The 21,649-nt window shown below is 49.5% G+C and overlaps 1 protein-coding gene and 1 pseudogene across 8 annotated transcripts in view; one reads left to right on the top strand and one right to left on the bottom strand.

Annotated features, from left to right (window-relative positions):
• The window catches only part of CCM2 (CCM2 scaffold protein), a 53,341-nt gene extending 32,809 nt beyond the window's left edge, over positions 1 to 20,532 (top strand). For 7 of the 8 annotated variants that reach the window (XM_020893280.2, XM_020893283.2, XM_070467187.1 and 4 more), the window contains 8 exons: positions 10,444 to 10,527; positions 11,020 to 11,203; positions 15,252 to 15,388; positions 16,222 to 16,357; positions 17,678 to 17,735; positions 18,059 to 18,197; positions 18,870 to 19,008; positions 20,023 to 20,532. In XM_020893280.2, coding sequence (XP_020748939.1) covers positions 10,444 to 10,527; positions 11,020 to 11,203; positions 15,252 to 15,388; positions 16,222 to 16,357; positions 17,678 to 17,735; positions 18,059 to 18,197; positions 18,870 to 19,008; positions 20,023 to 20,303 — 1,158 coding nt within the window. In that variant the 3' untranslated portion in view covers positions 20,304 to 20,532. The remainder of the gene's footprint in view (positions 1 to 10,443; positions 10,528 to 11,019; positions 11,204 to 15,251; positions 15,389 to 16,221; positions 16,358 to 17,677; positions 17,736 to 18,058; positions 18,198 to 18,869; positions 19,009 to 20,022) is intronic. The other variant, XM_070467178.1, reaches the window with a different exon arrangement.
• Positions 4,340 to 5,488, bottom strand: LOC110137087 (importin subunit alpha-1 pseudogene; annotated as a pseudogene).
• Positions 20,533 to 21,649: the final 1,117 nt, after the last annotated feature.

Here is a 21,649-nt window from a genome sequence, read left to right on the forward strand (position 1 = left end):
CTATTGCATTGTATATATATTCTCTTCAGCTATCAGTGGGCATTGGTTTGTTTCCACCTTTTGACTATTCTGAATAATGCTACTGTGAACATGGGTATACAAGTGTTTGTTCTGGTCTCTGCTTTAAATTTTTTTTCTTTTTCTAATTGTGTTAAAATACAGCATAAAACATACCATCATAAACATTTTGAAGTGTGCAGTTCAGTGGGATTAGATGCGTGCACATGATTGTGCAGCCATCACCACCACCTATCACCGTAACTCTTTTTATCTTGTAAATCCAAAACTATACCCATTAAATAAAAATTTCCCATTCTTTCTTCCCCACAGCCCCTGGCAACCATCTGTCTTTCTGTGACTGTGAATTTGACTACTCTAGAAACCTCATATTAGTGGAATCATACGCATTAGTGTTTCTGTAACTGACTTATTTCACTTAGTGTAATATTGTCAGTTTTTACCTGTGTTGTAATGTATTACAGAATTTCCTCCCTTTTTAAGGCTGGACAATATTCTCATGTATGGATGCACCTCATTTTGCTTATCCATTCATCCGTCAGTGGACACTTGGGTTGCTCCCATGTTGTAGTTATTGTGAATAATGCTGCTATGAACATGGGGGTACAGAAGACTCTTTGAGACCGTGCTTTCAGTTCTTTTGGGGGGTGTGTGTGTGTGTGTGTGTGTAACACACACCCAGAAGTGGAATTGCTGGGTCATATGGTAATTCTGTTTTCTAGTCCCATCAACAGTGCACAGGTGTTCCACTGTCTCTACATCCTCACTAACTTGTTGTTTTCTGTGTGTGTGTGTGTGTTTTAATACATATTTATTTGGTTGTGCTGGATCTTAGTTGGGGCACACGGGATCTTTGATTTATGTTGTGGCCTGCGAACTCTTAGTTGTGGCATGTGGGATCTAGTTCCCCAATCAGGGATTGAACCCGGGCCCCCTGCATTGGAAGCTTGAAGTCTTTGCCACTGGACCACCAGGGAGGTCCTTTGTTTCTTTGTTTTTGTTTTTCACTAGCCATCCTAATGAGTGTGAGGTACTATCTCATTGTTGCTTTGATTGTATGTATTTAGTGACTAGTGATCTTGAGCATCTTTTCATGTGCTCACTGGACATTTGTGTATCTTCTTTGTGGCTTCTCTGGTGGCTCAGTGGTAAAAGAATCTGTCTACCAGTGCAGGACACATGGGTTTGGTCCCTGGGTCAGGAAGATCCCCTGAAGTAGGAAATGACAACCCACTCCAGTATTCTTGCCTGGAAAACTCCATGGACAGAGGAGCCAGGTGGTCTGCAGTCCATGAGGTTGCAGAGTCAGACATAACTGAGTGATTGAGCATGCCCCACACACATATCTTCGTTGGAGAAAAGTCAGTTCAGGTCCTTTGCCCATTTGGCATCAGCTGTCCCTTGTTGAGTTTTAGGAGTTCTCTTGTCAGATAGATGATTTGCAGATATTTTCTTCCATTCTGTTGGTTGCTGTTTTACTCTGGATAGTGTCTCTCAATGTACAAAATTTCAAAGTCTCATTGAACTCCACAGTCTGTTTTTCCCTTTGTTGCCTGTGCCGTTGGTGTCATAACCAAGAAGTCATTGCCAAATCTAATATCACAAAGCTTTTGTCCTATGTTTTCTTCTAAGAGTTTAATGTCTGCTTGGAATTCTTTTACATGTATATCCAGAAGTGGACTTACTGGATCAAAGATTAATTCTATGTTTTATTAAGTTATGACCGTACCGTTTTCATTATTGACTGAACCATTTTACATTCCCACCAGCAGCGTGCTAGGGTTCCAGTTTCTCCATGTCCTCATCATCGTATTATTTTCTGTTTTGAGAGTAGCCCTTCAGATGGGTGTGAAGTAATATCTCATTGTGGTTTTGATTTGCATTTTCCTAATTACTAGCGATACTGAGAATCCTTTCATGTGTTGGCCATCTGTATATCTCCTTTGGAGAAATGCTTATTTAAGTCTGTTGCCTATTTTTAAATCAGGTTGTTAGTTTTTTGTTGTGGAGTTACAGTTCTTTGTATATTCTGGGTATTAACTTCTTGTCAGATATCTGATTGCAATTATTTTCTCCCGTTGGGTAGGTTGCCTTTGCACTCTGTTGATTGTGTCCTTTGATGTACCGAGTTTTAAATTTTGATGAAGTATGGTTTATCATATTTTTTTTTTCTTACTGCCTATGCTTCCCCCCCACCCCATTAAAATTTTTTTAAAATTGTGGTAAAATACACATAATGTAAAATTTACCATCTTAACCATTTTAAAGTGTAGAGTTGAATGGTTTTAACATTCACGTTGCTCTGCATCCTTTACCACTGTTCATGTTCGGAATTGTTTTCACCTTGCCACACTGACACTCTGAACCTGTTAAACAGTAACCCCATTTCTCCGTCCCCGCAGTGTCTGGCAACCACCGTTCTGCTTTCTGTCTCTGTGAATTTGACCACTCTAGGTACCTCATATAAGAGGAATCATGTAGTGTGTGCCTTTTTGTGCCTGGGTTTATCAGCGTTGTTGGAAGGACTGATGTTGAAGCTGAAACTCCAATACTTTGGCCGCCTGATGCGAATAGCTGACTCGTTTGAAAAGACCCTGATGCTGGGAAAGATTGAGGGCAGGAGGAGAAGGGGGCAACAGAGGATGAGATGGTTGTATGGCATCACCAAATCGATGGACATGAGTTTGGGTAAACTCTGGGAGTTGGTGATGGACAGGGAGGCCTGGCATGCTGTGGTTCATGGGGTCACAAAGAGTCAAGACACGACTGAGCAACTGAACTGAACTTACCCGCGTAGTAGCATGTGTCAGAATTTCCTTTTTAACAATGAGTAATACCATTGTTTATAACACATTTGGTTTATCCATTCTTCTGTCACGAATTGAGGTGTTTCCATGTTTTGTGACTGCCTGTGCTTTTGGTATCATGGCCAATAAGTCATTGTCACACCCGATGCTGTGAAGCTGTGCTTCTCTTTGTGTTTTCTTCTAAGAGTCTTTGAGTTTTAGGTGTTTGATCCATTTGAGTTAATTTTTGTATATTGTATATAGGTGTTAGGTGAGGGCCCAACTTTATTCTTTTTTTGTGGAATGTTGTTTTCTCAGTATCATTTGTTGAAAAGATTGTCCTTTTCCCATTGACTGGTCTTGGTACCTGTGTCAGAGATCAACTGATACTGTGTGTGAAGGTTTATTTCTGACTGTCTGTTCTATTTCACTGCTCTGTATGTCTGTCTTTATGCCAGTTCCACACTATTGGTTATTGTGGCTTTGTAGTAAGATTTGAAATCAGGAAATGTGAGGCTAGATATGCAAGGGTTTGCATGGAAAGACCTCTGCTGACTGTACATCTGTAGAAACGTTCTGGAATGTTCATTTGTGACAAGCTAAGTATGAGCCAGTAACTAGATGTGCTGCTTATTTATTTCTAAACTGCTCTCTGTCAGAGGGCTGTATTCTCAGCCCTGTAGAGTGGGGAAATAAATACACAGTTTGAAATGAAGTGAGGTGAAAGTCGCTCAGTCGTGTCTGACTCTTTGCGACCCCATGGACTGTACAGTTCATGAAATTCTCCAGGTTAGAATACTGGAATGGGTAGTCTTTCCCTTCTCCAGGGGATCTTCCCAACCCAGGGATCAAACCCAGGTCTCCCACCTTGCAGGTGGATTCTTTACCAGTTGAGCCACAAAAGAATCCCAAGAATACTGGAGTGGGTAGCCTATCCCTTCTCCAGCGGATCTTCCCGACCCAGGAATCTAACTGGGGTCTCCGGCATTGCAGACGGATTCTTTACCAACCGAGCTATCATGGAAGCCCCAATACACAGTTTAGTTTTATTTTCTGTCCCTCACCCCCACCTTAGAAAGGATAAACTCTAAAGCTTTTCAGAATCAGTATGCATTTCGTTATGGAGTCCCCCAGCACTCACTGAACAGCTTTTGGAAGCAGCTTTTCTGAAGTTGTGTAGAACTGGCTGTGCTTAGACTCAGCTTGTGTCTGCCACTGTGCCCCGTGTCCGCTTCTGCTGGTTCCTCTCCTCTCTCTGCAGTTTTCTCTGCATGGGCAGGTGGTTGCCAGGCACAGCAGGTGGTGAACCAACTCAAGCCTCTGTGTTTCCCTTCCTTGCATTTGATAATCCCCAGAGTGACCTGCCTGCTTGGTTCCCCAGTCAGAGAGGCCTCTGAAAACAAAGTTTGATTTCTTTCCTCCCAGTCAATACCTTTTATTTCCTTCTCTTGTCCTATTCCATTAGCTAGGACTTCCAATACTGTATTGAAAAGCAGTGGTGAAAGGGGACATCCTTTCCTTTTTTTTTAAAAGAAAAGGGTGGAATTTAATCTTTATTTACAGGACACTGCAAGATATGAAATTCCACACAGAAATAAGAAACCCATTGAGAGGAGAAGCTTCATACAGTATGTACAGTTTGGAACTGTTCAAGTATAGTTTTGTTGTAAAAAGTGCTACAATAACAAACCACATTTAAAAAGAGTTCTTAGTAGAGAAACAGTAAGACAAACTTATACCAAACATAGTACACAACAAACAACTTTAAGCCTCAGATGTACATCTGAGAGGTGAAGGTCCCAGCAGAGCCATCCTGCACTTGGAATGTGTAGCCTTCAGAGGTAGTTTCTGGCACAACATTTTGATCTTCCTCTTCCTCTACAGAGAAATACTTCTCAATCAAGTTTAATGAAGCTTTGTACACAGACTTATTTTCATGGTTTTGCAGAGCTTCAATTTTGTCCAAACCTCCACATTCTTCAATCATTATACTAAGTTTCTCAGTTTCACTTAGTTTCTCAGCAGCCCGAAAGATATTTGAAATGGCATCCAGAATAACCAGAACAATTTTGGTATCTTTTGCAGTTAGGAGGTTCATCAACAGCTCTATTATGCCACAATGAACAAGGTACACAATCTGCTCAACAGTTCCGCCACTTGTATAGTTGTTCACAGCCCATGCGGCTTCCTTTTGTGTCTTAAAGTCTGCCTTTGAGAGAAGGCCAACAAGGAATGGGACTAATCCATGATTCACAACTTGTTGTATCTGGTCCTGGCGGCCAGCTGTGATGTTTGACATTGTCCACGTAGCTTCCTTCTGAATATTAGTTTTGGAGTTTGTTAGCAGGCTAGGAAACACGGCAAGTGCTCCTGCATCTATTACAACCTGTGTTTGTTCATCTGTCCCAGTGACAATATTTCCTATGGCTCTGAGTGCAGGAATCACAATTGGCAATTCAAGTAGCTCCTAAAAGCTTCACAAGTTGGGGTACAACCCCAGTTTTCACAACCATTTCAATCCGTTCATTTGGACCGTCAGTAAGGTAAGAAATAGCCCAGCAGGTATCAGCTAATACTTCTGGATCATCGTGATGCAGGAGACGAACTAAAGTAGGAAGAATCTGCTCAATAGCCTCTAAGGGGGGTGCAGGATTCTTGTTGCGACAAAGATTTGAAAGGGACATCCTTTCCTTATTCTGATCTTAGGCCATCTTAGAACTTCTTGCCGTTAAGTGTTGATATTTACTGTAAGGATTTTGTACATGCTCCTTATCAGGTTGAGGAAATTCCCCTCTGTTTCTAGTTTGCTGAATTTTTGTTATGAATGATTATTAGATGTCAATCAGATGCTTTTTCTTCATCTATTTGATATTATGATTTTTCTTCAGCCTGTTAATGTGACAGGTCACATTAAATGATTTTGAATGTAGAGTCAACTTTGCATATCTGGGATAAATACCACTTGCTTTTGGTGTATAACTCTTTTTAAACATTGTTTGGATTGGATTTGCCAATGTTTTGTTGAGGATTTTTTTATCTCTTTATGAGAAATATTGATCTTTCCTTTCTTACAGTATCGTTGGTTTTGATACTAAGGTAATGCTGCCTCATAGAACGGGCTAGGAAGTATTTTCTCTCTTTTCATTTTCTGGAAGAGTATAGAGACTTGGTATAATTTCTTCCTTAAATATTAAGTCAAATTCACCAGGGAACCTGTCTGGGCCTGATACTTTCTGTTTTAGAAGTTATTATTGATTCAGTTTCTTTAATAGCTCATACCTATTCACATTATCCATTTCTTCTTGTGTGAATTTTGGTAGATTGTGTCTTTGGAGGAATTCCACTGGGATCTGAGAATATGCTTTATATGGTTTCTGTTCTCTTAAATTTATTTAGGTGTGCTTTATGGCCCAGAATATGTTCCATCTCGGTGAATGTTCATGTAAACTTGAAAAGAATATGTATTCTTTTGAATGATGTTGGATGAAGTAGTCTGTTAATGTTAGTTATATCCAGTTAATTGAGAAGGTTGAGTTCACCTTCATCCTTAATCATTTCCTGCCTGCTGGATCTGTCTATTTGTGAGAGGAGATGGGCGTTGAAGTCTTTGATTGTGTTAGTTGATTCATCTGTTTCTTCCTGTAGTTATCAGTTTTTGCCTCATGTGAATTTTAAGCTCTGTTATTAGGTGCATATACATTAAGGATTGTTATGTCTTAGTGACATGACTTCATTTTTATTTTATGTATTTATTTAACACCTCTCTTTAAAGTAGGTTTGTGTAGACAAAAGATAGTTGTGTTTTGAATTTTTTTCCAATCTGACAGTTTTTGTTTTTTAATTGGTATATTCAGACAGTTCACACTTAAAGTGATTGTTGATATCAGTGCATTAATAACAACCTGTTTGTTGTTCTTGTTTTTTGTTTTGTCTTCCACTCCTTTTTTTTTTCCGGTTGCACTAGGTCTTCGTTGCTTTGTGCAGGCTTTCTCTGGTTGCAGTGAGCAGGGGCTACTCTTCACTGCACTGCTCATGCTTCTCATTGCAGTGGTTTCTCTTGTGGAGCACAGGCTCTAGGGCATGCAGGCTTCAGTAGTTGCAGCGCACAGGCTTTAGCAGTTGCGGCTCATGGGCTTTAGAGCGCAGGCTCAGTAGTTGTGGCACATGGGCTGAGTTGCTTTGTGGCATGTGGAATCTTCCCAGACCAGGGATTGAACCTGTGTCCCCTGCATTGGCAGGCAAATTTCTATCCACTGTACAACCAGGGAAGTCCCCTTTATATGATTTTATTTGAGCATTTTGTATGATTCCATTGTTTCTCCTTTCTTAGCATATCAGTTTTACTTCTTTATGAATATTTTTAGTGGTTGCCCAAGGGTTTGCAGAATACATTTATATCTAATTTAAATCCATTTTCAAATAACATTACCTTGCTTCACAGGTGGTGCAGGTACCTTATAACCAAATATTTCCAGTTCCTCCCTCTGTCCCATATAATGTATTATCATTCATTTCACTTTTCCCTAAGCTATAATCACTGAATGCATCTTACAGTCTTTGTTTTGAACAAACTGTTATTTCTTAGGTCAATTACAATAAGAAAAGTATTTTACCTTCATATATTTCTTCTCTTAGGTTTTTTTCCTTGAAATAGATAAGTTGCTGACCAAATCATTTCCCTTCTCTCCAAATAAGTTCTCATTTCCTGCCAAGTAATCATGAAATCCCCCAATTTTTGTTTGTCTGAGAAAATCTTGATTTCCCCTTCACTTTTGAAGTTTCACCAGATACAGAAGTGTAGGTTGGTGTGTTTTTCTTTCAGTGCTTTAATATCTCACTCTTCTGTTGCTTGCATGTTTTCTGAGGACAAGTTTGATACAGTTGTTGCTATATTATTATTCCTGCTTGCTTCTTCCTAGGTAAGGTGCTATTTGCTGTTTTCTTGTGGCTTCAGGGTTTTCTCTGTCTTTGATTTTTTTTTGCAGTTTGAATATGATATGCCTAGATGCAGTTTTTTGGTTTTGTTTTTCATTTTGCTGTTTATCCTGCTTGATATCCTCTGAGCTTACTGGGTCTGTGGTTTTGGTGTTGAGGAAATTCTCAACCATTATTACTTGAGGTATTTCTTGTGTTTCTTTTTTTTGTCTGTGCCATGCAACTTGTGGGATCTTAGTTCCTCAATCATGGATCAAACCTGGGCCCTCCAACAGTAGAAGTGCAGAGTCCTAACCACTGGACCACCAGGGAAGTCCCTTCCTGTGTTTTTTTCCTCTCCTTTTTCTGGCAGTCCCATTGCACGTTTATTATACCTTTTGTAATTTTCTGTTTTTGAATATTCTGTTCCTTTTTTGTTTGTTTTTTCCTTCTCCCCTACCCCCACCCATTTCCTTTTCAGTTTGGAGAGTTTTTACTGACATATCTCTGAGCTCGTTGATTTTTCCCTTGTCTATGTCCATCTGCTGATGAACCCATCCAAAGCATTTTTCATTTCTGTTGTAATGTTTTTGGTTTTTAACATTTCTCCTTGATTTTTTTAGAATTTCCATCTCTTTGTTTACATTGCACATCAGCTCTTGGATGATGTTCACTTAATTATAACCCTTAGCATATTAATCATGAAAGTATTAGTCACTCAGTCATGTCTGACTCTTTGCAACCTCATGGTCTGTAGCCTGCCAAGCTCTTCTGTCCATGGAATTCTCTAGGAAAAAATATTGGAGTGGGTTGCCATTTCCTTCTCCAGGGAATCTTCCCGATGCAGGGATCGAACCTGAGTCTCCCGCATTGCAGGCAGATTTGTTACCGTCTGAGCCACCAGGCTAAGTAATTAAGTGCTAGTCACTCAGTTGTGTCCGACTCTTTGCGACCCCATGGACTGTAGCCCTCCACGCTTCTCTGTCCATAGAATTCTCCAGGCAAGAATACTGGAGTTATTAATCATAGATATTTTAAATTCTTGGTCTGATCACTCCAAAACCTCTGCTGTATTAGTTTGATTCTGATGCTTTTCCTGTCTGTCCAGTGTTTTTTTTGCCTTAGCATGCCTTGTAATTTTTTTTTTTTTTGCCTTGTAATTTTTTGTTGAAAGCTGGGTGTGGAGATTCAAGTGAGAGGAGCTGAGGTAAAGAGGTCTTCATGTGAGGCTATGTATTTATGTGGCCAGGAATCAGGCTGTGTTGACTGTTGGCTGCAGCTGTGTGCCGTTAAAAGGGTCCAATACCTGGCATCTCCTATTGTACGGGCGCCCCTGGGTGCAGTGGGGTTGCTGGGGAGGGGAGCGCTCTAGCCCTCTGATGAGTAGGTCTCTGTCGTCCAGGGAGCGTGTGCCCCTGGGCTCTGACCCTCACACACACGTCTTATTTAGGAGGGACAGAACTGCTGGGGGGCTGGAGTTGGTATTTACCTTTCCCCAGGTGGGCCAGGCCCTGGTCAAATAGTTTTCCTTGAGAAAAGGCCCTTGTTGAAGAGAGCAAAGTACCAGCCACAGTTGGAAGTGCTTTCTTCCCCCCGCCCCACCAGAAGCTGAAGACAACTTCTGAGAATCCTGGCTAGGGGGGCCTCCTGGAGGTAGAGCTCAAGTAAGCCGGAGGACCCGTGTGACTGGCCCCAGAGTTGTGTCTTAAGCTCATCCATGCCCACGTCCATCCCTTGGTCAGCCCCCTTCCGATATGCCTGCCCACTTGCAGCTAGCTTCTCCCTGTGGGCTGTGATTCTCTGTCCCCTGTTGCTCTCTCCAGTTTTGGCGGAAGCAGTTTGTGACCTTATTCTCTGATGGATCTGAGAAGACATGTTCATTTGTTCAGCTCTTTTCTTGTGAGAACAGTAGTGATGACTTTACATGTGGAACCAGATACACAAAGTTCATTGTCATCCTGTTAACAGTAACCTTAAAAATTAGAGGATCAGAAGTGTCGAGTGTAAGAGATCTATTCTTGGAGAGGAATCAGTATAACCCATTAAAGCACATTTAACACCTGTGGTAATTGGTGGTGATGTGAGCACAACTCACTCTGCGTCCGCGCCACACTCAAGACCCTAGTCATTGAGGTTTGTTAGCCAAGTGCTTCATGGCCTCCTGTCACTTCTTTTTCTGTGCTCATCGCTCAGCTGCCTGGCCCTTGATGATTTAATATGATGATTTAATACGTTTCCTTTTTAGCAGATTGTTCAGAGCTATTGTTTGCAGTTTCCAACTGTGATCCGGAAACACAAGCCATCCTTGTCTTTTCCTTTTATTTTTTTATCTTTTGGCCGCACCATGTAGCTTGTAGGTTTGAACCAGGGCCCCTGCAATGGAAGCCAAGAGTCCTAACCACTGGACTGCCAGGGAATTAGTTCTCTTATCTGCCTTTTTAGTATACAAATTCCACCAAACTAGTTTTGAGGTGTCCTTTGCAGGACTTTGATGACAACATTGATGCAGTGTGGTGGGAAGTGTGGGAGTATTCTCCTCAGCCAGTAGAGATTTTACTAAAAATTTGGAGCACACTGCCTAGAGGAGGCCCCCACTGCGAGCTGGGACTGCAGCCAGCCAGCCTGTGGTGGGAATATACAAGGCTTTCGCGATGTTCTATGGCCTTTGATGGTGTTGGCTCACCTTCCCTTGCTCATGGCACTTCCTCTCTCCACTTTCTTTCAGTATTTAGGTCAATTAACGTCCATACCAGGATACCTGAATCCTTCCAGTAGGACCGAAATCCTGCATTTCATAGACAATGCAAAGGTAACCCCATCTACCTGACTTAGCCTGCTCTACTCCCATCCCTGACCTCTGACCCTCAGCCTGCTCCATCTCCTAACTCTGACCTCTGACCCTTGTTTTCTGATACCAACTCTTGGCCCTCTGACCTTGGGCCTTTATGGCCATGAGGGGTGACCCAGTCCCATCATGTTAAGCGTGCACTTGGCCCCTGGCCTTACCTTTCCTCAGTCTGAACATTAACTTTTATTCTCCAGGCTTGCTCCTTGTGGTTTTGGACTGTTTTCAAAATTCACGTTTTCAAGATATCCAAACCACACCCCACAGGTCCGAATCTAAAGGCAGTTCCAGAAGAACCCTTCGTGTGGTTTGAACACAGCAGTGTCGTGGGAGCAAGCATGGGAGTGGCGCCCTGCTTGTCAGCACTGGCTGTGTGGGTTGCGTGCACCACACATGGTGCAGGGTCCCAGGGCAGCCCGTGGCCCTGTGTTTCTGATGCAGTGTGGTTCCTTCCAGAGAGCCCACCAGCTCCCCGGACACCTGACCCAGGAGCATGACGCTGTGATCAGTCTGTCTGCCTACAACGTCAAGCTGGCCTGGAGGGACGGGGAGGACACCATCCTCAGGGTCCCCATCCATGACATTGCTGCCGTGTCCTACGTGCGAGATGATGCCTCACACCTGGTGGTCCTGAAGACAGGTATGACTGGGGGTGGGGTCAGGAGGGTCCTTGCCAGAAGCAGCCCCCACCTCTGTCCTGAGGCGTGCGTTGTGGATTTCATGGCACTCTGGAGACAAGTTTCTACAATGTTGGGTCAGCCAACTGCTGCCTGCTGTGCCTGGGAACTAGCCCTCTCTCCAGAGAAGGGCAGTGACCCAGGAAGCTGTGGTCTCTGGGTCCTGAGCTCAACCACTATCTCGGTGCAGCCCCCTTTGGGGATGCTGGAGTGGCCTCTGGCACCCAGCCTGGTAGACACCCTGGGCGCAGGCGGCTCCAGAGGCTGAGGGTGGGGCCTTAGCTCAGCCTAACCAACATTCGGGCCTTCCTTTGGCCACACTGTCTTCCCAGTGCTGGCAGTGCAGGGAGGAGACCAGACCAGCAAGGAGCTCTCGATCTGTGAGACGCTCTGAGCATGTCCTTGTAGGAGAACCCGAGAGCCATCAGTCCCTGTCACCCAGCCCACTCCCCTTGCCTGATGAGGATACAGTGCCACCTTACTTGGCACTTGCCGACAAGCTGTCTGTCAGGGTCTGGAATCTCTGCCCCAGCATAAGTCCCTGAGAAGTGAGGAGAGAAGTCACGGTTCACTCATGCCATGCCCTTCCCGGGTGGATTCTCAGGTTGTCACTGTAGCATGGATGCCATCCCTGGGCTCCTTTAGGCACTGGCAATGGCTGGGTTGCCCCCTGGAGTCGTGCATTTCCAGGGGGCTGGTGGCGGTATGTGAGGGTGGCCAGCTGGATCGGCCTGGGCCACACACTGTGCTTCAGGCAGTGCAAAGGAAAAGTTGTATTTCTGCTTGAGGTTGGTAGTCCACACGGATCTGAGGGCTTTTTAAGAGCCAGGGCCCTGAGGAGCTTTCTCATTACTGACCCCTTGAGCTTCAAGGAAGTTCATATTAAAGGGCCCGTGAATCTGGTGGGGATGCGGCAGGCTACCTGCACAGGTAATGGGAAGGGTTTGTGAAGGTGGCGGCTGGAGTGTATCATAGCCCCTTGACTTTGTATGGCTGTGGCTTAGTGTCCCCCCACAGAGTCACACACACACACCACACATACTCACCGCACATACTTGTAGCACCCATCCACATACACTCATTCACATGCACTCACACACTCAGGTCCCACACACACTCACAAATGCTCACTTGTTCTCACACACACACATACACACACACTCCTGTTCTGTCATACTGCACTTTTGAGCACGGTCCCCTCTGTGCTCTGCTTATTTTTCATTTCCCTTCATTGTGTTCAGTAGTGGTGGTGGTGTTGCTCAATCGCTAAGTCATGTCCGACTCTTTGTGGCCACATGAACTGCGGCACGCCAGGCTTCTCTGTCCATCACTATCTCCTTGAGTTTCCTCAAACTCATGTCCATTGAATCAGTGATGCCATTCAATCATCTCATCCTCTGTCGCCCCTTCTCCTCTTGCCCTCAGTTTTTCCTAGCATCACTGTCTTTTCCAGTGAGTCAGCACTTCACATCAGGTGACTAAAGTATTGGAGCTTCACCTTCAGCATCAGTCCTTCCAATGAATATTCAGGACTGATTTCCTTTATGATGGACTGGTTGGATCTCCTTGCAGTCCAAGGGACTCTCACGAGTCTTCTCCAGCACCACAGTTCAAAAGCGTCAATTCTTTGGCATTCAGTTTTCTTTGTAGTCCAACTCTCACATCCATACATGACTACTGGAAAAACCATAGCTTTGACTATACAGGCCTTTGTTGTCAAAGTGGTATCTCTACTTTTTAAAACACTGTCTAGGTTTGACATAGCTATTCTTCCAAGGAGCAAGTATCTTTTAATGACAGGCATTATTTTGAACAACACAAAGCTGCCAACTTTTAACCATTTTAATCTAAAAAAAAAAAAATGCAATTTAATATGTCTCAAACTAGTAGAAAGCATGTGGCATGAATGATCTTATTTAGTCTCCACAAGAAACCTGTAAGGAGGATTCTGTTTCCTTCCACCTTTACCGGTGGACTCACTGGGAGCAGGTGGGTTGGGTGACTTGGCAGGGTCCCCCGGTTGTTTGATGGTGGCTGATTGGTTGAGGAACTGTGTAACTGCTTCCACCAGTGCTGCCCAGCTCCGTGGTGACTGCTTTTCCCTGCCTGGGGACTGTCCCTGCAGGAGGCCCGTGGTGTGGGGCCTCCCTGGGGACCAAACAGTGAGGCGAGTGCTTCTGGCTGGGAGCCACAGGCCTTAGGGCTGGTGGGAGGGGAGCTAACCCCTGGGTTTCTTGTGTCCAGAACATTTCTCAGTGTTAATTGTAGAATACATTGTCTGGAAAATGAGTAACCGATTTTCTAAGAGACAGAATGAGCACCACAGGAGAAGGTTTCCAAAAAGAGATGAAAACCGGGACCCCTCAGGGCTTTGAGAGCTTTCCAGTTAAAAGGAGAGTGAACTCCATTCTGTGTTCCGGAGGGACCTCCTCGTTCTAGCGGCTCTTCCTGCGGGAAGTCACCAGCCCGGGGGCCTCTCGGTCTCTCAGAGGCACTTGTCGCAGCAAGTGGCAGTGTCTGAGGCGGTGCACGTGGCTGTCCTCAGCACTGGCACTGGCAGTGGTAGCTGACACCGAGTGCCTCCTACACAGGGGCCTGTCTTTGATGCCTCCCCTGGCCTGGGCTGTGCTGGCATTGGGACAGTGTGGAGTCGGGGGTCGGGGTCAGGTCTGGCCGCAGGAGGCCCTGTGTGGCAAGCACGGCTTGTGGAGACGTCTCATTAAGGGATGTTTCTGTGGACATGGGAAGGTGGGCAGTGGATCTAAACCGGGACCTGTGGGGACAGCCTGTGGGACTGGGGATGGATGCTGCTGGGCTCGCTGTGCATGGGTTTGGAGCCACACACTTACTTCCTTGGGAGCAGCCACGGCTGTGAGCCATAAAGCTATTTAAAATGTCCTAGAACATCTTGCCAGCGTGGTCACTGTAGCAGTCACTAATGAGCAATCTCACAGTATTCTTTGTTCTGACTCTCAGACCCTGTGGGTGCTTTTCGTTGGGTCCCAGCTCAGCGCCTGTGGCCCATGGCCGTGGGATGGTACAGTCAGGGTCTGACAGTGGGATTCTTGGGGCTCAGCCTCCACATGGGGTGCCACCAGCCTTGCTCTACAGAGCCCTGGTCTTTGCCAGCCCATGCACCCCAGAGTCTGGCTGTTCCTAGCTGGGGTCCTGTCTCAGCACTGTCTGAGCTTTGGGTGGTCTCCCTGCTCCACTGGGCTTGCCCTGAGATATCCTGGCACCAGGGGAGCTCCAGCCTTCCCCGGCACTTCCTACTCCCGGGTGTGTCTCAGTGGATCTGCCCGGAGCCTGCTTCTGCAGAAGCTTCCCTGGGCCACAGCCCCCATTTCCGGCCTCAGGAATCCCCCTCACGTCCTACGAGACCTTGTGTGTGTGGAGGCGGTGGTGTGCAGTGTTAACAAATAGGCGGGTGGTCTCATGGCTAGATCCAACCTGGGCTCTGCCCCTCATGCACCCTCGGACACAGCCCTCTGCCTCCTCTGCCTCAGTTTCCTCATCTCCTGTCAGGATTGTGTCTTAAGCCTGTCATTAGAACTCTGTGAACACCTTCTTTTTTTAAAAAAAAAAAATTTATTTATTTGTCTCCACTGGGTCTTAGTTGCAGCGTGTGACCTCTTAGTTGCAGTATGTGGGATCTAGTTCCCTGACTGGGGATCAAACCCAGGCCCCCTACACTGGGAGTGCGAAGTCTTAGCTACTGGACCACCAGGGAAATCACTGTGAATACCTTCTTTTGTGTAGATCAGAAGCAGCTAAATATTGGCAGTTTCCGTCTGAGATATTCACTCTGTCTTTGGCAGAGAAGCTAGAAGGTCATGTTAAGGTGGTGGTTTTGAGTGGGCAGTGGCAGGGGAGGGTGCTCTTTTGAAGGGAAGATGAGGGCGGGGGCTTGCCTGGCTCAGTCTGTCCCCACCTGAGTCAGGTAGAGGCTGCCCAGAGCCTGCCGTTGAGCTCCCACACCAGCTCTAACCTGCCATGGTGTTGACTTTCCAGCCCAGGACCCCGGCATCTCCCCCAGCCAGAGTTTGTGTGCAGAAAGTTCCCGAGGCCTCACCACAGGCTCCCTGTCGGAGAGCGGAGTGGGGCCTGTGGAGGCATGCTGCCTGGTGATCCTGGCCGCGGAGAGCAAGGTGAGCAGGGTTGGTACCTGGGACCCAGGCCCTGCCCATCCCCACCCATATCCTGACTCAGCCCCACCCCACCCATAGCTTGCCAGGCTCCACCCATTCCAGCCCCAGCCCCAGCCCCACCCACCACCTGACCCAGGTCCCACTGAGTCCCAATCTGATACCTCCATGCTGGTTCCTTTTTCTCTTGGTTGGCCCCACTTTTCCCTCCCCCATGTGGGGGCTGTGGTCGTCACACCAAGCTGTGCCATTGGGGAAGACTCTGGGGGAGTGGTTTGAGGCCCACCATAGAGCTGCCAGCATCAGGGAGCCCCCTGATACCTTCTGTTTAATTTTCACATCTTTAGTAAGACCAGAGCAGGGATGGTGGTCTTTGGCAGCCTCTGATGAGTCTCCCTCCTCATCACTGCCTACCTTCCACCTGAGTAGTTCTTTCTTGTGGGGCCGCCTTCCTGGCTTGTCCCCACTGGGAGCTCCTCCAGATGTTGCCCCCTGTCTCGGGGGAAGAGCCTCCCCAGGTGGGACCCGCGTTGACAGCACATGTGTGAAGGGTTGTGTGGTGTCAGGAATGCTGTCCACGTGCCCTGGCTCGGATGCTGTCCGCTCTCTGCCCTTTTCCTGAGGCTGGCACGGGTGCTGAGATGGCTGTGGGTGGGAGAGCAGTGCAGGAGGAGGGACAGAGGTGACGCTCCTGTGGGTCCAGAGAGCTGGCATCCTTGTGGCCCTGTTGGGCAGTGGGAGACAGTGGGCCCTGTTTCTAGGTGTTCTTTCTGCATCTGAGGTGTCGGGTGCCCAGGAAGCTGCCTGGAAGGCTCAGCCTTGTCCTCCATTGGCAGGTTGCCGCGGAAGAGCTGTGCTCCCTGCTTGGCCAGGTCTTCCAGATCGTGTACACGGAGTCCACCATCGACTTCCTGGACAGAGCCATATTTGATGGGGCCTCGACACCCACCCACCACCTATCCCTTCACAGTGGTACGTGAGCAGCTGGGCTCCCTCTCCCCTTCCCACCAGGGCTCTGCTGCAAGCTCCTGCCAGAATAGCACTTTGGTGGCCACCGTCCGGGGCAGAGTTTGAGTCAGCACCCTTCATTCCCAGACTTCACTGTTCAGGTGTTCTCCCCACTCCCTCCGGAGGCCCCCTGGTGGCTTCCTGCGTAACTCTGGGGGCCAAGAACACTTATTTTGGAACCACTGGTGGCTAAAGTCACTGTACCAAACTTAAAAGTGAGGGCTGGGAGGGGCTCCCTGCACCATGGGTGTGGGGCCCCTTCCAAGGTGCAGGCTGCCCAGGGCAGGGTGGGGGCGGCGGTGGCTGGAAGAGCACAGAGCCCAAAGGCGGTGCAGAGGGACTGGCGCTCAGAGCACCGGGGAGTGTTTCTGGGAATTGTAAGCGCACAGCACGCTTCATTTACATGTAGCCCACTGAAGCTCAGTCTTGTAAACACCAGGAGCATCGTGGTGCTGGTGTAAACACCAGCATTTATTTATTTCAAATAAATAGTTTATTGAGGATCCATGGCTTCTGTCAGGGGAACAGGAAGAAAGATATTGGAGACAGCTCAGTGGTAGCCTCCAGGGCTGGAGGCCGCTGGTCTCTCTGTGGAGAGGAGTGCAGCCCCACACCCTTCAGTGCGGCTCACACATCCCCGTGAACAGCACAGAACCCTCTGCATGTAAACACGAATCTGCAGGGGCTCTTTGATGAAGGGCTGGTTCCTTGGCTGTGTCCTCTTCTCGCTGTTTGTGCTGGAGCTGCTTGCTGCCCCACAACGATACCCTGGTGAGGCTGGTAGTCTGTCCTCATGGGCAGGTGGGAAGGTTGAGGCCCCAGTGGGCAGCAGATGGTTTACTGAGCTATAGTTAAACATTCAGCTTTAGTGTGATTGCTTTGGCCCTTGCTTTTTTTTTTTTTTTTTAAATATACTATTGTACTAAAAGATACACACAAATCTAAAGTGTACAGCTGAATGAGTTTTCACGAAGTAGACACAGGGATGTGCTCTGTCTATTGATGAAGCTTCTCTTGTTCTGGCCACTGGGGAGCCTGCTTCAGCCCCGCCACTTGGCACATCTTCGGGGACCAGAGCATTGTCCTGGCTCCTGTCCAGACCCACGGCAGGTGGTGCATCTCAGGAGAAGCAGGTGTGGGTGCAGCCCAAAGGGTGTACCCCAGGGGCCTGGGTGGCTCCCCACCGCCAGGGCTCTGCCTCTTCTGCTTAGCACGTGGATACTGGGCACAGGGCCCCCTCCCTCACATAACCAGAAGCTTCTGTGTTCTACATTTCCTGCACAGATGACTCTTCCACAAAAGTGGACATGAAGGAGCCATATGAGACGGAAGCCAGCACTTTGTGAGTACCCCTACCTGGGTCTCAGCATTGCCCATAAAGCTGCCTGGCCCCACCTTCCTTCCGCAGTTTCAGGAGTCTCCCAGTGAATGGGCTCCTTGGGGTCACACTAGTGTTGTCATCGCTCCACTGAGACCCTGCTAGGCTGCTGGCCCCTTCTGGGTCCTTCCCTGCACATGTCCTTCTCTGTCTTTCCCCAAGCACCTCCTCCATGACAGGCCTCCTCTTTTCTCAGCCCCTGGCTCTCACTGGATCCCTGGGGGTGAGGGTGAGGCCCGGGGCAGGGCTGGGGGCCACCCACTCACATCCTGGCTTGTGCCTTGCAGCTCCTTCCCCGAGTGTGCACATGCAGGTGGCGTCTCGCCCTTGTCCTTCTGCATGCAGACAGCACCCCATGCCAAGACAGTTAGCGAGAGTGAGCTGAGCGCCACGGCTGCCGAGCTTCTGCAGGACTACATGCTCACGGTACGCCGCCTTCCACTTGTCCACCAAGGTCAGAAGATGCTGGCCCCGCCGGCAGGCCTGTGTGCAGTGCCTACGGGCTAGGAGCTCCCTGGAGGAGGTGGGAGGAAGGCTTGCTTTCCCATGGGTGGAGCTGGGGGGAGCAGGGATGCCTTGCTTACAACTGGGCTTTGAAGTCTTTCCTACCAGGTCAGTTTTTGGAAAGAGCATGAGGTGGCCAAGGCCTGAGCATGGGGCTGCTCTGGCCTCTGGGGCTGAACCACAGACCTGTCTCTGGGTCTCCGGTGGGGAATGGTGGCATGGGTTGCAGGTCATTCCCTGGAAGGGCCAGATGGGCCTTATCGCTCAGCAGACTTTTCCCCTGTTCCTCGACTTCATGCCATTAAAAACTTGGTCAATACACCGAATATCACTCTGGGCTCTGTGTGCAGTTCTGTGGCTCCTGGCAGTGGTGTCAGACATGCGCCCTCCACCCACTGATGGCGAGCCTGGCCAGCCAGGTTGTAGGTTAAAGCAGATGGCGTGGGCTGGTCTCTGAGGCACTGGTGTGGGGCCTCAGTGTTGCTGTGGGGTTCCCCTCCCTCCTGCTGACCCTCCAGCAGAGGTCAAGCTGGGTGTGGGCAGGGTGGAGGCAACGCCGGTCACCACCCTGCCGCGGGCCTGCTCTCTTGGCAGCTGCGCACCAAGCTGTCGTCACAGGAGATCCAGCAGTTCGCAGCGCTGCTGCACGAGTACCGGGACGGGGCCTCCGTGCACGAGTTCTGCATCAACCTGCGGCAGCTCTATGGGGACAGCCGCAAGTTCCTGCTGCTCGGTGAGTGCGGGGCGGATAGGGGCTCCCTTAGGGAGGGGGGCCAGCCAGCCAGCAAGCCGCGTGGTCCTTCCAATGGCTCTTTTCCAGTGACTCTGGGGACCCTGCCCCTGGGGAAGCAGGAGGGGCCCCTGGGGAGCCAGACTCGGGGTGAGGTGGGCACTGCATGCCTGGCAAGGGCTGAGGGAGGCTCTTCAGAGGAAGTTGGTGCAGGGACAGGTTTGGGGGAGTAGGCAGGAGCTTGCTGGGCGGAGGAGTGATGATGCCATTCCCAGTGAAAAGCAGCCTTAGCTGAGGCCCCGAGAGAAGAGCCTGCAGAGTCAGCAGGGCGGGCGGGTACTCAGGGCCTGCCACAGACAGCCAGATGCAGCCCTGGATGTGTGTCCACATGCACAAGCACAGTGGAGCGACTGTGCTTTCCCTATGCCGATCCCAGGTGGAGGCTGGGAACCTGGTGGGAACCTGGTGGAGGCTCCCAGGTCCTGGGCTCTGCCCCCAACAATGCAAGGAGGGTGCTCTGCTGATGGGGTGGGGGTGGAGGTGAAGGGCTGAGGGCAGACCTGCATCCAGTCTGATCTCTTGCTGACTCCATAGGCCCCTTGGAGAGTCAGCCCAAGCCAAGCCTGGGGTCCAAGGCCTGTTTCGTATTGTCCTCACATGAGAGTAGGTTTTCTCATACCTACTTTCCAGGAAGTAGGTGGTCACTTGGGAGCTGGGCAGTGGGGCCTGGTGCTTGGAGCCCGGTTTCAGCCTCCCCTGCTCCCTCTCCTCTCCTGTGTTTGGAAACCTGTGAAGTGGCACTTTCCTGAGGACCGAGGGGAGTGATATAAGTGTGGCTTCTGGCCTGCACCAGCCCTGTTGCCAAGGCAGGGCCAGTCCACAGCACCTGTCAGGATTGGGGCAGACACATGGGGCAGGTGGGGTGGGTTTATCCAGGCTGTGGGCCCCCCGGGACAGGCACACATGTGCTTTCAGCAAGAGGCTTGGCTTAGGGTCAGGTGGGCCATGTGTCTGCAGGTTTGCGGCCCTTCATCCCTGAGAAAGACAGCCAGCACTTCGAGAACTTCTTGGAGACCATTGGGGTGAAGGATGGCCGTGGGATCATCACGGACAGCTTCGGCAGGTACCGCCGGGCCACAAGCTCCACCTCCACCTCCACCTCCAATGGGAACAGGGCCGCAGGCAGCTCTGACGACCAGTCTGCACCCTCGGAGGGGGATGAGTGGGACCGCATGATCTCGGACATCAGCAATGACATCGAGGCGCTGGGCTGCAGCATGGACCAGGACTCAGCCTGATGGCACCCGGGCCCCTGCCAATTGCCCTCCTGGGCCCCGGACACAGGTGGCTCTACTGTGAAGGAGGCACCCCCATGCCGGGGCAGAAAGTCAAGCTGCACCCACCTGCATGCCACCCTGCCTCGGGAGGGGTCCTGTCAGCCAGACCCTGGACAGCTGTCATTTTGCACACGACGTTTCTATTGAAACTCTCAGAGACCTTAAAAGAAGTTTACTGCAATGTGAATAATTTATCTCTGGTTGCCATTGTGTTTCTGCTCCAGTGGGATAAGAGCTGGGGACTCCTGTCTGGCCTCTGTCTCAGACCCACATGCCCTGGCGGGGCACGGTGGACTGAACACTTGTGCCCGACACCTCCAGGGAGGGCCTGATTTGGGTGTGGACACAGGGCAGGGAGCAGGTGTCCTGAGCACATGTGGACATGAGCACTGGGCTCTCCGAGGGGCTCGCTGTCCTTCAGCCCTTCATCCGTGCCCATGACCCCAGGCCACATTGACCGTCATGGTGGTTGACAGCAAACCTGCACACCATGTCTTCACCAGAAGTGCCATCCTCACCCTGAGAGCATGGCATCTTGGAGCCTAGGGTCCCCCTGGTCATCAGGGAGGCCAGTGGGGGCCTGTCAAATCCCTTGGCCTTGGTCCCCCCGGGCGGGGCCCCTCCTGTGTCCTTGGAACATGGGGAGGTCATGGGGGTGACCTCAGGGCCGTCAGCCTGGAGGCTGGGGCCTGGCACTGCAGTGCAGGTGCGGGGAGGCCCAGCTCTGGGACTCCCTCCTCACCCCCAAGATACCTCCACACCTTGAGGCTCCTGACTGCATAGGCAAGAAGCCCTGGGCTCAGCAGGGTGGGTACCTGAGCCCCTGGGAGGGAGGACAGGGATGTGGGCTCTCTGTCCAGCCCTGTGGGAACCAGGCAGGGGTCTGCAGTCCCCTAGGCTCCCTACCCGCTGACAAGGGGTAGGACTGGAGGAGGGATCTCAGACCTCATTCTGGCCCTGGCGGACCAGGTGCTGGCTGTGGGCCCGGGCTGGGCAGAGCTAAGGGAGACAGTTGGTAGATGCCATCTCTAGGTGTGTGTGCAAATCAACCTGCCCTGGAAGCATCTGGAACAGCTAAAGATAGCCACGTGGGCCAGGGGCCATCCCTTCCATAGCCCACCCTGTGCTTGTGAACAGTGGGGACCTCGTGTCCCATGAGCCTTCTGTGATGGTCAGGACTGCTGCTCTTCTCTAGGGGCTCCACCCACATGTGGTCCCTCAGTGGTCTCCCTCTTTTGTCCTGGGACATCACCTCCACCCTGCGGGTCCCGGGACTTTGTAGGAGAGAGAGGACAGGCAGAGGATGG

This window comes from Odocoileus virginianus, chromosome 1 (assembly GCF_023699985.2).
Source record: "Odocoileus virginianus isolate 20LAN1187 ecotype Illinois chromosome 1, Ovbor_1.2, whole genome shotgun sequence".
Taxonomy (NCBI): Eukaryota; Metazoa; Chordata; class Mammalia; order Artiodactyla; family Cervidae; genus Odocoileus; species Odocoileus virginianus.